Source organism: Acanthamoeba castellanii (assembly GCF_000313135.1).
Source record: "Acanthamoeba castellanii str. Neff unplaced genomic scaffold scf7180000084776, whole genome shotgun sequence".
Classification (NCBI taxonomy): domain Eukaryota; phylum Discosea; order Longamoebia; family Acanthamoebidae; genus Acanthamoeba; species Acanthamoeba castellanii.
Window position 1 is genome coordinate 988,972 of NW_004457586.1, and position 13,692 is coordinate 1,002,663.

The following is a 13,692-nucleotide window of genomic DNA, read 5'->3' on the forward strand; positions in this document are numbered from 1 at the left end:
TGGAGACAGTTGTGGCCATCTGGACCCAACAAACCCCAAAAAACCCAAGTGAATGGGGGCGGACCAATGTATCGACCCATTCGTGCGATTCCTCGGGGGGAGGGCCGGCATCGACTTTCATCTCGGAATCGCCCCCCATCGCCACCAATCGCGACGTAATCGCGATTTCAATTCATCTGCCGCGATGAATTAGAGACCCTCCGTAACCTCAAGTAGAGCATCGTGTTTGGTGGCGGCACTCCTTGCCCCGAGCCGTCATCCCCCAGATCGACGAAGAACTTCGACTCGTCCAGCGCCTCCAATCCTCTCTTCATCTTCCTCAAAATAAAAAGATATATTAATAATATATTTACCTATTTTTATGGCAGAATTGAATTACATAAATATAATTGCATTTGAAGATGAAGCACAATATGTGTTGCTAAAGGAGAAGAAGAAGAAGAAGAAGAAGGAGAGATCTAGAGTCGCTCGTCGGGGTCCGAGTCGTACAGATCGTAGCCGTCGACGTTGACCGCAGACGCCAGCGAGCTCAACTCCCGGTTCATGCGTCGGCGCCGGCGCACGGCCAGCACGACGACGATCACGGCCACGACCAGCACCACGCAGACCGCCACAGCCACGCTCACGGCGACGGCCACCGGCAGGGCCACGTCGTCCGACGAGCCCGGCTTCGCGCGCATCAGGAGGCCAAAGTCGGTGAGATGGTTGCAGGCGCAGCGGACCACGATGCGGCCCGTGGCGTCGGTCGTGTCGGCATCGAGGAAGCGACAGCCGCGCCCACTCCACTCGGCGCCCTCGACCTCCGTGTCCAGGAATGCACAGGCGTCTGTATCCGGAATGTGCCAGTGAATGTCAGGCACGCGGACGTCCACCAGCGAAGGAGGGAATGCAAAGCCATTCTGGAACGTACACTCATAGTCGGAGCTGTCGCCCGAGTACTGGGCCGTGTCGAGCACGGGCAGCGAGATCACGATCTCCTGGGAGAGGTTGGCCACGGGCACGGCGGTGCCGTTGGCGTTGAGGGCGACCAGGCCGTAGACCTGCGAGCCCAGCTGCTTCTTCTTCTCGTTCAGGGCGGTGGGCACGTCGGCACGCGGGAAGGGCGACCGCGCGTAGGCAGTCATGAAGAAGTCGGCGCACAATCCCGCCTGCGCGTTGAGCGACGACGGGACCTTGAACACGGCCCGCGCGCCGTCGGCTTCGACCGCGCCCGCCAGCACGCTTCGCTCGCAGCAGCCTGAGGGAAAAGAAATTCCACAACGTCAGCCCAGCCCGGTGCGTCGCAGGAGCGGGAAGTCTACGACGTACCGGTGAAGAGGGAGAGGGACATGGACGACGCAGAGTAGGGGTCGAGGTCCTGGCCGCACACGGCCTTGCTCAGCTCCACCGTCGCCGCCGGACCCAGTACCTCGGGCGCCACGAGGCCGTAGTTGACCGGGAGCGTGGACTGTAGGGTGGTCGGGCCAGTCAATCAGTCGACTGCGATAACAAAATGACTAACGGCAGGGAGCAGGCGCGTACGTTATTGTCGCGGCGGAGCGACTCGGCCTTGACCAGGAGGTTGCTGAGCACGCCGACGACGGAGGCCATCAGGTCCTCGTCGGAGGCACCCAGCTCCTGTGTGCGGCGGGTCATCTCCTGCGTGGCGTTCAGGGCCTGCAGGCTCGCCTCCTCGCTCAAGTCTGCATTGCGACACACACGAAGGAATGCGAAGCGCGCGTTGGGTGTGAGCCCATTTACCCACATTCCTCACACAAGACGGGTGGTGCGTACTGAGCTGGGTGAGCAGCGAGTAGAGGGAGGTGGTGCGCGAGAGACCACCGGGCGTGAGGTCCTGGCGCTGGCCGGTGCCGATGGCCTGGGCCACCAGTGCGTCACCCAGGAGCCTGAGCTCGTCGGCCGAGCGCTTACTGCGGCTATCGCCCAGCAGGCTGGCCACAGAGCCCAGGAAGGCCTGCGCGTCGGCCGAGGTCTGCGACTCGGACACGGCCTGGCCGATCGCCTCGGTCGTGAGGTTGAAGCTCACCGGCGGCGCCATCACCACCACGTCGATGCTCGTCCTCGTCTCAGCGCCGTCACCTGTTGTGTGCGTGTGTCATGTCATGAGCAAGCGAACATGTGTTGAACATCAGATGGCGAGCGCGTACTGTCGGTGACCGAGGCGTAGAGGGTCAGCGCGTAGCCGTTGGCGGCGTCGCCCATCGGGAGCGTGGTGACGACGTGCGGGCTGGCGCCGGCGTAGAGGATCACCGCGGCATCGGCCTGCTGGTACCACACCTTGTAGGCCAGCGGGTAGATCAGGGTCGGGCTGTCCAGGTCGAGCCAGCCGGCGAATTGGAGCGCGAAGGGGGTAGTCGCTGCCAAGCCGGATGCGGGCGCGCTGGTGAAGCTACCCTCGACCGGCGGAATGTTGGTGGTCATTGTCGCCTGTGCAACTCCTGGAAAATGAAACAACACACGCACACGTCAGCTTCGAGCGCACACGCCCGACCGCACACGCACGTACCGATGAATCCGTTCTCGTCGGTCACGGTCAGCTGCACGGTGTACTGGAGGCCGACGGCCAGGGCGCCGCGGCGTACGACCAGGTTGGCCGTGTCGAGCGTGGCCGCGCTGGCCAGCGTGGAGGCGTTGAGCGCGAACCCGGGCGGACCCTGCAGCAGCGCCCACTTGTAGGTCAGGGCGCTCGATGTCGAGTTGACCTGGCTGGTGACGGCGTTGGGCTGGTTGACGTTGACCCGCGCTGGCGCCGCCAGCGTGACCACCGGGATTTCCGTCGACGCGCGGACGATGGCCGTGGTTGCGCTGCCGCTCTGCTGGGCGTCTGATCCAGGGAGGAGCCAGAGCCACGTCAGCATGACGCCAGCACAGTTTTTAATGGGCGGTGGGGAGTACCGGGCTGGGAGATGGTGACGGTCACGAACACAGGCACGCCGGCCTCGAGCAGCGGCGACTCGATGGTCACTGCGCCGCCGGACTGCGCGGCAAGATAGGCCGCGATCGGGCACTCGCCGGCGGTGGCGTCGGCCATGGCGCACGACCAGTTGTAGGCGTAGGCCGCCGGGCCGCCGCCGCCCGAGAGCACCTTGGCGACGAGCGTTGTGTGGGACGTGTAGGGGATCATGCGCAGCGAGCCGCCCAAGTCGGCCACGATCGACTGGGACTGCACCACCAGCTGCACGCTGGCCGAGCTGTTGAGACTCGAGTCGCTCGAGAGCGAGACCGTGAGCCTGTATGACAGGCATGTCCAGCCAGGAATGTGCGATATGAGACCTTCCACATTCCAGAAGACAAGAGTGGAAAGCAGGAGGAATGTGGCGTACGTGGCCAAGAACGTCTGGCCGACGGGAAGGAAGTTGGCGGGCAGGACCAGGTCGCGCTGGTTGAGCGACTGCAGCGTGTTGACCGCGAGACCGGCGTCGGGGCTCAGGCTCCAGCTGAAGGCCAACAGCGAATCACCGGCCTGGGCGCAGGCTGCTCCCAGGCAAGAAATGTCAGGAAAGGCCGCTGCCAATGTGTCGCGTGAGTCGTGTGGGGAATGTACGGTGGGAGGCCGTTGCGGCGATGGTGTTGGGCTGGCTGGCGACGATCGGCCGCTGGGCGGTGCCGATTGAGACGAAGGGCACTGGCCGCTCGGGGATGGTAAAGTTCTGCGTGCGCGAGTCCTGCTGACCCGAGAATGGATCGGCGATCGTCACGCTCACGCTGTACTCCACGCCTGTCGTCGCATACCACCAACACCGACCACACACACACACACACACACACACACGTGAGCTTCGTCAACGCAAATGAAAGGCGGGCGCGAGGGGGAGTTTGTACCCTTAGGCAGCGACGCGAGACTGATCGTCGCCCTCGAGGTGGTGATGCCTGACAGGAGCCCAGCCAGCGCACCATCCGGCGAAGACCACGCATAGGTGGGATTACCGATCGCTGGAAAATGGAAATGGAAATAACCCAATTAGTGATGGACGGGAGTGAAGGCGGCCATGAGCAGGCGGAGGTGGTACCTCGGCTGCCGGAGGCGTCGAAGGTGATGGACTGAGAGCACGAGCTGACGCCCGGTACTACGAGCTGCGCAGCAGGGCCGACGGGATTGACCGGCGCGGCCACCTGGACGGCGCCCACAGCGAACGGATCCGTGGCGAGCGCGCCCTGGGCCCGCACGGCACCCGCGGCCGAGTTGAGGCTGATGCTCTGCCCCGGCTGCAGCGGAGGCACCTCGGGGAAGAAGATTGTCATCTTCGTATCCGTTTGCCACGAGCACACAGCATCTGTTGCGTGTCGTGGGGTGTGTGTCGTGTGTCGTGCGATTAGTGCTGGCTTGGCTTTAGAAGGGGACTGATTGATGGAAGGAAACGCACTGGCGCCAAACAGGTCGGAGGCGTTGGACCAGATGGCGGAGCACGAGGTGGAGAAGAGGCCGGCCTGGTTGGTGGGCGCCGAGAAGGTGACGTCGACCGCCCGCCCGGTCGATCGGAACTGGGCCGAGACGAGCGAGGGCGGGAAGCACCGGAGGCAGCTGCAGAGGCCCGCGCAGGCCGTCTTCAGCGGCCACGCCTTGATCGTCGCATTGCATCCGGTCGGTCTTATCGTCTCGGGCAGTTGCTGAAAATAAATGTAAACATGAAAATAGAATTAGCCTTTTTTGTGGTTTTTTCTTTTATATAAAAGAAGAACCTGTGGTGGGGGGGTACCAGGCTGACGATGACGGGCGACTTGAAGGTTTGGCAGAGACCATGGTAGTCCCGCAGTACGGAGTTGTCCTGCACGACGATCCGACGACCCAGAGGGTGAGATCCGGAGAGCGCGGGGGCGAGGGGGGGAGGGCGAACCGCGGCGCTGAACCTGGTGACGCTGGTGAGGGCCCCGAAATCGGCAAACTGGCGCAGCACAGCGTTGCCCTGTGGTGGTCGTGATGAGAGGTGAACAACTTGTGTGTTTTTGGTGTGTCGACACATGCAGCAAGCAGAGGGGGGGGGCAGTGGTACCACGAGATGGAAGGTGCTGATGGAGGCCAGCGAGTTGAAGCCGCCGAGCTGGAAGAGGTTTTGGTTGTACTGTAGCCAGGCACAGAGAACGTTGACGTGTGAGCCTTGTTGATTGCAGTCACGCGCTGCGTGTGGGAAAAAAGTACCGCGATCTGCATGAAGTTGGGTACGGCCTTGAGGAGCGGGAAGCCGGTGAGTGAGGTGATGCCCAGACGCGACAGGGACAGATCGTAGGTCAGGTCGGTGAGACCGGCAAACGGAGGGATGGTCGTGAGGTTGCGGCTCGACTGTTGTTTGCAACCACAAACGCAGACCAAGGTGAGCACCAAGCTCGCGCGCGAGAGAATAAGTTTCGATCGAAACCCAGAAGTTGAACGCACCGAGAGGATGACGCCGGAGGCCGTGCGGAGGGCGCCGATGCCGGTGAGGCTGCGCAGGCGCGGGTTGCCCGAGAATCGCAGGGTGCCAACCGTCGTCAAAGATGGCAACATATTCGCCATCTCCGTCACGTTGCCATTATACTACATCCAATCAAGAAATTAGATAACACACTTGTGGTATGCATAAGCAATATAGTTATTTATTTATATAAAGAAAGTGGGAGCATGAGTACGTACGTTGATGCTAAAGGTACCGTTGACTCGCTGGAGCGCGGGGAAGTTGGTGATCGACGTGAACCCATTGTTGTTGAAGTCGATCGATCGGGCCGTGGTCAGCTGCGAGAACCCCACCCATTGTCCAACAGACGGGTGGAACTGTGTACACGCGTGATGCGGCCAAGTTAGTAGTTGGCACCAGGGCTTCCAACAAAGCCTTGCATGTGATGGTGTCAGTTGCAGTTCATACGTCGACGCGGAGGTCGTTGATGCTCTGAAGGCCCGCAAAGGCATTGAAAGTGACCAGCTGCTGATTCCAGCTCTGTAAATGGTGCCAGCCAGGTCAGAATAACTATTTTCGATAATTGAGCTGTTGGGGGGGGGCAGTACGACGATCATATCTCCAACCGACCGGACAGCCATGAACGAGTTGTCGACCGACTGCAGCTGGCCTTGGCTCTGCAAGAATAGAGTAGTTAGCTACATTAATAAAACAAACCGTTTTGTTCACCTTGGGGGGGGGTTTGCACGTACAGCGATGGACAGGGTGCCAGCGACCCGCAGGAGACTGTTGAAAGCATTGTTCACGCTGGTGAGGTTCGAATCCGGGGCCTGTGCAGAGAGCAAGAATGGATCGAGGTCGCGGTGAGTTTTTAGGTATCACAGGTACAAGAATACAGCCAATCGGAAGGCAACAAAAATTAAAAATCCGGTGGCCTAGGCCAACTCGACGCACTTGGATGAGCAGGCTTCCCGTTATGGAGACCACAGTGGCCTGGAGGCTGCACGAACTCTGATGCGGGGGTTGGGAGTGAGTAGGAGGGTCCTGGAGTTGGGAGATGGGCGATGGGTGCCGTGGGCGTACGATGTCTTCGGCACCGTCAACCACTAGATCGCCTTGGCAGTTCCCGGAGGTGAAGTCCCCAACACACACGCAACCGCCTTGGGCGGAGTTTATGCCGAAGGAGACGAGCATCAACAAGACGACCACCATCCCCGACCCAACCTTGATGGTGCTAGACTGCGTCATTGTGTGTGAAGTTGAAATTGCTGGCTTGCCTGGCCTCTTTCCAAACACTCCTGAGTATACTGCCAAAGATGCAAGCGGAGTAAGAAGGATGTGACCGCTTTGGCGGAAACGTTACTAAAACCAACCAACGACACGTACGTTCTCTGTGTAAGTGCTCGCTTTCGGCGACCCCAAGAACAGGAATTGGTGTTTGTGGTTTCTCCCGCCGTGGCGTGGAAGTGTAGTATGAAAAGGCCGCAGGATAGATCAAGAGAAGACCCTTCCCCGTTATTTCTGTGGTGCGGGGGTCCGGCATTATGCAAACCGTGTTCTTCAAACTTTTTCGGGAGACTAGCCCCACCAATCACATTTTGAGGTCGGTTAATGCCATTCCTAACATTCCATTCTCTACCATCGCCCATTGGGTCCGCTCTTCGAAGAAGGAGAGGAGATTTCTCCATTAATTAAGAGTGGACGATTGTGACAAGCACACGTGAGACCAGAATAGAACAGAGATCGAGTTTGCGTGGGTGAACTTTTGTGGTTTATGTCCTTCTCGTTGGGGCGGTTGTTGTGGTGTGTGTACATGTTGTCACTGTTGCGGCTGGTACGGGCTCATGGGGGGCGTGAAGACGGTGTAGGGCGCCGACGTCGCCGGAGACGCGGGGTGCATGCCGGGCGTGGGCATCATCAACGTGGGGGTGGGCACGCTCATGGGCGCCGCGGCGGGCGTGCTCCCGGGCGCCGGTTCCGGGTTGAAGGTGTCCACGTATCGACGATTGCCTCGCGCCGGCGACGCATACTTCGTGAACTGGTTCCCTCCATCGGGTCCTGCTCGGACACAACGCAAGGTCAGCATTCAGCAGTGTGCGCGGGTGTGTCGTTGGTCGTGTGCGTGTGCGTGTGCGGTCATACCACCGAGGGGAGCAGGTCCGCTGGAGTAGCCGCCGACAGAGGGGAACGGGGAGCCCGACCCGGAGGGGCCGGCGCCCATGATGGGCGGAGGGGCCGAGTGGCCGCGCTCCTCCTTGGGCGGCGGCTTGCCCTTCTCGTGCCAGATGCCCAGCTCCTCGTTGTATACAAACTCGTTCTCGGTCTGGCCCAGCTTCATCTCCTTGCCCGTGGGCTTCTTCCTGAACAGACCCAGACCGCCGAGCCGACCCCAGAACTGTGCGTGCGCACGACACACGGCACACGACACGAGGTCAGGCTCCGCCGCAACGTGCGCGCGCAAATGGAGGAAGAGCGAAACGTACGCCAGCACCGGACGCGTCGCCACCGGACTTGTCCTCGGCGGCAGGCTTGTCCTTCTGGCCGCCGTTCGCCTGGGCCGAGCCGCCGTTCTTGTCCATAGAGACCGACGACGGGGTACCGGGGCGGCTCTCCTCGCCGGGCTTCGGCTTGGTAAAGGCCGACTTCATGAGGTCCTCCTCCTCGTAATCGTCGGCCGGCTGCTGCTGCGGCTGCGAGTGGTACGATGCACCGTTGAAGTTCGGCGCGCCGCCGGGAGCGCCAAAGTGGGCGGCCGCCGGGTTGTGCATCACCGGCTGCGGCTGATGATACGGCGATGACGAGGCCGGCCCTGACGATGGGTTCATCATCATCATCGGCACCGAGGCCGGGTTCATCATAGGCATCGACGCGGGGTTCATCGCCGCCGCCCCCGTCGATGGGTTGTACATCACCGGCGAGGGGCCGGCGACACTCGGGATGCCGGGCTGCTGGCCGCCGCTGCCGCCGGTCACGACGGAGACCATGGGCACAGAGGCGGGGCCGGGGGCCGACACGGTGGCGGAGGCCTGCACGTCGATCTTCTCGGTCGACGCCGCCGCTCCTCCGGCCGCCGGTGAGCTCTTCTCATCGCCGATCAGCGCGCTGAGGCCCTTCTGTACAAGACCAGACAACCAGCCGGGAGGGGCCAGCGCCGCCGTTCGCGAAGCCGGCGCGATCGTTGATATCCTGTTGCGTGCGTGCGTGCGTGCGTGCGTGCGGTGAGACGAGAGAACGCGCGTTTGGACAGTCCAGCAATGCGCGTGTACGGGGGTAACGCACCTATCACCAAAGGCGTGAAGCTGCGCAAGGAACGCGGGACTGCACATGCCCGCGTGGTCCTTCACCACCGCGGAGATGCTCTGGTAATAGCTGGATAGCCGCGCCAAGGGTTGGGAAGTCAGCGCGAGCTATGACGAGAGCTGATTGGGTGGAGGCGGGAGAGGGGGAGTACTTGGACGCCTGCTGGAGCAGACCCAGGTCGGCAAGCGTGGCAGCATAAATAAATTTATACACTTGGAACGTCGGAAGCGTGTATTGGGAGTTGCCGAGGGCCTTGGCGTACTCGAACACCTCGGTCCTCTGCACCGACTCGGGGCTGACAAAGAGTCTGCGCGCACGCGTTCACCCAAATCGCAAAGCAAAGACAAATAGGCGGTGATGAGTTCGTCGTTGGAACCATGCACGACACGACACACTAGAGAGCAGGGCACAAGGGAGAAAGGTTACCGAGATTGCGTCTTGTGGTCGCCACCAATCAAAATCAGGCGGGAGTTGGGGTTCTCAAAAGGCCCGAACGGCGTCTCGGCCACCAGGTAACTGCAATTGCGACACGCGTGCGACAGTCAGTTTCGATTACCCGCAACGCACGAAAGGAAAGAAAAAAACGCACCAGAAATGGGCGGCGGCGACTCGCATTTGAGTGGACCAGAGCATGTCGCCGAGCTGGCCGATGACCTTGACGTCGCCCTGCATGCGGTTGGCCAGGATGACCGCCAGGTTCTCTCGCCAGCGATCCACCGCCGTGCCGCTGGAGCCGCCCGAGCCTTGAAGAGATTTCAACATTTCTATCGAGCGTACGGCCACAAATATGCATATCGAGAGATATGGATGTACATATGAATAAATGTAGATACCATATGTAGAACATATATAAACATATATAGATGTGGGAGGAAAAGGTTACCTTGTGGGCACTTGGCCAGGAGGAGGTAGAGAGTCTGGAGGGGCGAGCCCTCGGAGATCGAAGACTGGGCGAATCGCTTGCAGACCGTCTGGTACAGCTGCGGGTTGAGGTGGCTGGCCAGGAACAGGGCGTGGCCCCACAGGCCAGCTTCCATCGCCGCATGGCAGGCCTAAAATGGAAGAACGAAATACGACCAATCAATCAAGCAAACCGTCCGGTGAGTTATCCATTACGATTCAATTGCGCACGCGTGCGTGTGTCAGGACTACTGGGCGCACCTTCTCGCGTTCGCCGGAGAGCAGCAGCTGCTCGACTTGCTTCACCGCGGCTTCCAACGCTGGGCCGGACAGAGGACCGCTAGCCGCGGCCGAGGCCTGATTGCGGTGGGGAGGAGGAGGAGGGACGGGTGAGGCGGTTCGTATCGGCCAGCGAAGCATTTGTGGGTGTGTGGGGGGAGGGGCGTACGGCGTTGTAGTCGGTCGGGTTGATGCCCTCCAGCAGTGCCTGTCTCACCTCCTTGAGCGCGTCCTGCTGGCTCAGGTCACCTGCGCGTTGGGTAATAACACAGAGGATGGTGGTGATGGTGGTGATGGTGGTGATGGTGGTGATGGTGGTGATGGTGGTGATGGTGGTGATGGTGGTGATGGTGGTGATGGTGGTGATGGTGGTGATGGTGGTGATGGTGGTGATAGTGGTGATAGTGCTGATGGTGATGGTGATGGTGATGGTGATGGTGATGGTCTGTCAGTGCCTGACGTCGCTCCCCAGCGATCAGTTACACAGACGGGGCGTCACGCACCATAGTGGGTGCACATGACCCTGAGCAGGGACCACAGCAGCTGCGTGGCTTCGGGGTCGGCCATAGCGTCTTCGCTTTCGGAAGCGCCCGAGGCCTTGTTGCTCACGTACTTGTTCACCGCGTCCTGCAAGCCACGCAAGCCACACACCCAACGCGTCAGCAGTGCCTCCACCTCAAGAGGGCGCGCAATCGAACTGTGACGCGGACCTTGGAAGCGTTCTTGAGCGGTCCGGGGAAGCTGGTGAAGGTGGCCATGAAGCTGGTCTTGCTCAGGATCTCGTTGACCGGCATGATCTTGAGAGGACCCTGGAGCAGCTCGTCGCTCTGCGGATCAACCTCCTGCTACACACGTGACCGAAGATACATCGAATTCCAAAGCGTCGCAGGTCAGCACTGGGTTCGGGGGTACATTCATTTCCGTGGGCTTGCGTACCGGGCCGGACGGTTGGTAGACATTGAGCTTTCGCTTCCGACGCGGGATGAGGGTGAACAGCTTGCCGCCAAAGCCGAACGTGGCGACGGCGTGCGGTCGATCGAAGAGAAGCCGGTCCTGCGGCTGCTGCTGCATGCCGTACGGCGCGGGCGCGTACTGACCCATCGGCGACGACGACGACATGTCGCCCCAACCGGCCTGCTGGCCGCCGTACCCGCCGTTCTGCTGAAGCTGTTGTCCGCCGTACGGCCCGCCATATCCGTTATCTGGCTGTCCCCCGGGGTAGCCATACTGCGGGTTGCCCATGGACGGCGGCATGGCGGGCATGGAGTTGAGGTAGCTGAGGTTGTGGGCGAGATGCGCGGGGACGCCCGACCCGGGCGGCGACATGACGCCGTATCGCGCGAACTCGGGATTGGAGGCCACGCGCGGCATGTCCGAGAGCTGCTGCGGGTTGGGCTGCAGCGACACAGAGCGATTGCGGTGGTGCTGGTGGCCCTGGTGCTGGTGTGGGCTGTACGGGCCGTATCCCGGAGCCTGATAGCCGCCCGGCTGGCCACCGGTGCTGGCCTGCAAGTAGCCACCGGGTCCGGGCTGAGGCGCTGGGCTCGACTGGGTGAGCATCGTCCTGCCGTACGGGTCCACTTGCGGCTGCAATCACATTCCACGCAAACATTAGTTGCATTCCAACAACAAAAATCATTTATGACCAAATAATGAGTGTACCTTCTGGGGCAAAGCGCTGGCGCTGGTGCTGAGCCGGTTCAAGGGGATCGAGGACCCGGGTCCCACAGGGGACTGGTAGCTGTCCGTAACGAAGGGCGACGGCGCACCCCCGTACGGGGAGGACCCGACGGGTGTGGGCTGCCCGACGGGCTGCGCGGGCCGGGGCACGAACGTCGTGAACTGCCCCGTGCCGCCGGTGCCAGGCGGCGTCGGCGTGGCCGAGGGCTGGAAGACGCCGGCGGGCGCTTGCGGGCCGTTGCCAAGATTGAAGGCCACGGATCCGGCGCTGGTGGGCGTGGCCGAGGGTGCGGCAGCAGCACCGCCCGAAGAGCCGGGAGGCGTGGGGAAGCCGGGTCCAGCGCCTCCCGCTCCGCGGCCCATGAAGGGTACGGGCGCCGTGGCAGGCGGCTGGGGATAGGGGTTGATGCCGCCACCAGGGTGCTGCTGAGCAGGCGCGGTCGATCGGCCCTGGCTGCCCGGCGCCTGCGCCATGGTCGGCGTGAAGACGGACACGGGTCCGCCGGCGCCGGCGGCGACGTTGAAGGGGGACGGAGCACCGATGCCGCCAGTAGCAGGGCTGGGCACGGAGCCATAGGGATGATGCGGCTGCTGGCCATAGGGGGCGCCAGGCGCGGCCTCGCTCGCGCCAGGTTGAGCTGCACACCACGCGACACACACGTCAGTGAAATGAATTCTCTCAAGAGAAGCGAAAGTGCTGCAAAGTGCCACTTCTCCCCTTCGTGGAACCGCTAGAACGTACTATGCTGGTGCGGGTACTGCGCCGAAGCCGGGTGCTGCTGGTGCGCGTATTGCGGGTGCTGCTGGTGCTGCTGTTGGGGCTGGTACGGGGACGGCTGCTGCGGTCCGCCGGGGCTGGGATGCTGATGCGTAGCGCCGGGATAGGCACCGCCACCTGGCTGAGCGGAGGGGAAAGAGGAGGGTGTGGAGGGAGACGACGCGTAGGAGGTTGCAGCTGCCGGCGAGGGAGAAGACGAGAGGTGCGCGTGCGTCGGCTGCGACGGGGCGGCGATGTGGTGCGAAGGAGAAAAGGGGGGAGGTTGCTGGTGCTGGGCGGCAGCAGCGAAGAAATCGTTGGCGGGAGAAGAGGCGATGGTCGATGGGCCGCCTAGGGAATCGAAAAATGCATCGCCGCTCGACGCAAAGATGTCGGCCGGCAGCTCTTCGCCATTATGCTGCGGCGCAGGTGTAGAAAATTGATTGAAATTGCCCGAGTTGGAGGCCGCTGACGATGCTGCAGTTGAATGCGTGGGAGATGCTGGCGGTGGGGCAGCTGTAGCAGGAGTAGTAGGGGCTGCGGTGGCTTGATGCAGCTGCGGCCCAGCTGGAGAGTGTTGGGTCTGCATGCCGAGATGGGAGGGAGGTGCAGCAGAGCCGAACGAGTCGAATTGCTGGGCAGAGGAAGGCTGCATCTGGGCGTAGGGCTGCGCGGGAGTGGTGAAGGAGGAGGGCGACACCATCTTCGCAGCAGGGGGCGTTGGCGTGTTGTAGAAATTACCGCCTCCACCTGGAAAATCGTTGTGCCCATTTGGTGGTGTCGCAAGTTGATCGAAGAACGAAGGCCCCGATGCAGTGCTGCCCCCGAAGAGAGAGGACGCATCTTCCTCGTGCTGCTGATTGCTGTTGCCGAAAATATCGTCCTCCTGCGGCGGACCGTTGAACAGGTCGTGGGGCTTCGCCATCTCGGTATGTACGCTCGGATTTGATGGCGATGATGGAGCGGCTAATTGATCAAAAAAGGCTGTCGCTGCTGCAGGGGGATGAGATTGCTGGTGCAGCTGAGGATGATTGGGAGGATGGTCGCTCAATCCGCCGTGCAAAGGCGATGCAGGCGATGGAGAAGACGCTGCGAACGTGTTGAAAATGTCGATGTCCGCGCCTCCGCCGCCGCCGCCAAAGAAGTCGGGCACCACGTCGGTGGTCTCCTCCATCTTCCTCGACATTTCGCGGTCGCTACTCCGAGAAGAAGGTCGTCACGACAGCCAGGCAATTGCACAGCTGTGGTGGCCTGCCAGTGCCCTTCTCCCTTCTTGTTGGGCCTTTTTGGGTTGGTTTGTTCACCGTCTTTTCCTTCTTGTTTCGCCTGCCACGTCAGCGAAGCCGATGCTGACGTGGCCTTTGCCTATTACGGGCGAGAATGTTGCTTCGCATTCCCCACCAACGG

General features: G+C 61.6%; 2 protein-coding genes across 2 annotated transcripts; both read right to left on the bottom strand.

Annotated features, from left to right (window-relative positions):
- Positions 1-458: 458 nt before the first annotated feature.
- On the bottom strand, positions 459-6,617 carry ACA1_285540 (REJ domain containing protein; the record flags this gene model as incomplete). Its single annotated transcript, XM_004344888.1, has 23 exons — positions 459-1,237; positions 1,309-1,447; positions 1,522-1,682; positions 1,774-2,079; positions 2,148-2,438; positions 2,507-2,824; positions 2,896-3,230; positions 3,324-3,474; positions 3,545-3,718; positions 3,823-3,933; positions 4,011-4,274; positions 4,365-4,608; positions 4,698-4,766; positions 4,836-4,904; positions 4,992-5,060; positions 5,138-5,278; positions 5,372-5,512; positions 5,609-5,746; positions 5,838-5,909; positions 5,978-6,046; positions 6,122-6,199; positions 6,324-6,380; positions 6,453-6,617. 23 exons carry the CDS (start codon positions 6,615-6,617, stop codon positions 459-461), a joined length of 4,341 nt encoding a protein of 1,446 aa, XP_004344938.1.
- A 571-nt stretch (positions 6,618-7,188) lies between these two features.
- On the bottom strand, positions 7,189-13,210 carry ACA1_285550 (uncharacterized protein; the record flags this gene model as incomplete). The annotated part of the gene is made up of 15 exons (XM_004344889.1): positions 7,189-7,427; positions 7,512-7,764; positions 7,853-8,555; positions 8,649-8,738; positions 8,821-8,976; positions 9,096-9,185; positions 9,259-9,412; positions 9,553-9,721; positions 9,831-9,926; positions 10,018-10,097; positions 10,352-10,475; positions 10,547-10,693; positions 10,785-11,435; positions 11,511-12,166; positions 12,271-13,210. The coding sequence occupies 15 exons, from the start codon at positions 13,208-13,210 to the stop codon at positions 7,189-7,191; spliced, it is 4,548 nt and encodes a 1,515-aa protein (XP_004344939.1).
- Between the last annotated feature and the right edge of the window lie 482 nt (positions 13,211-13,692).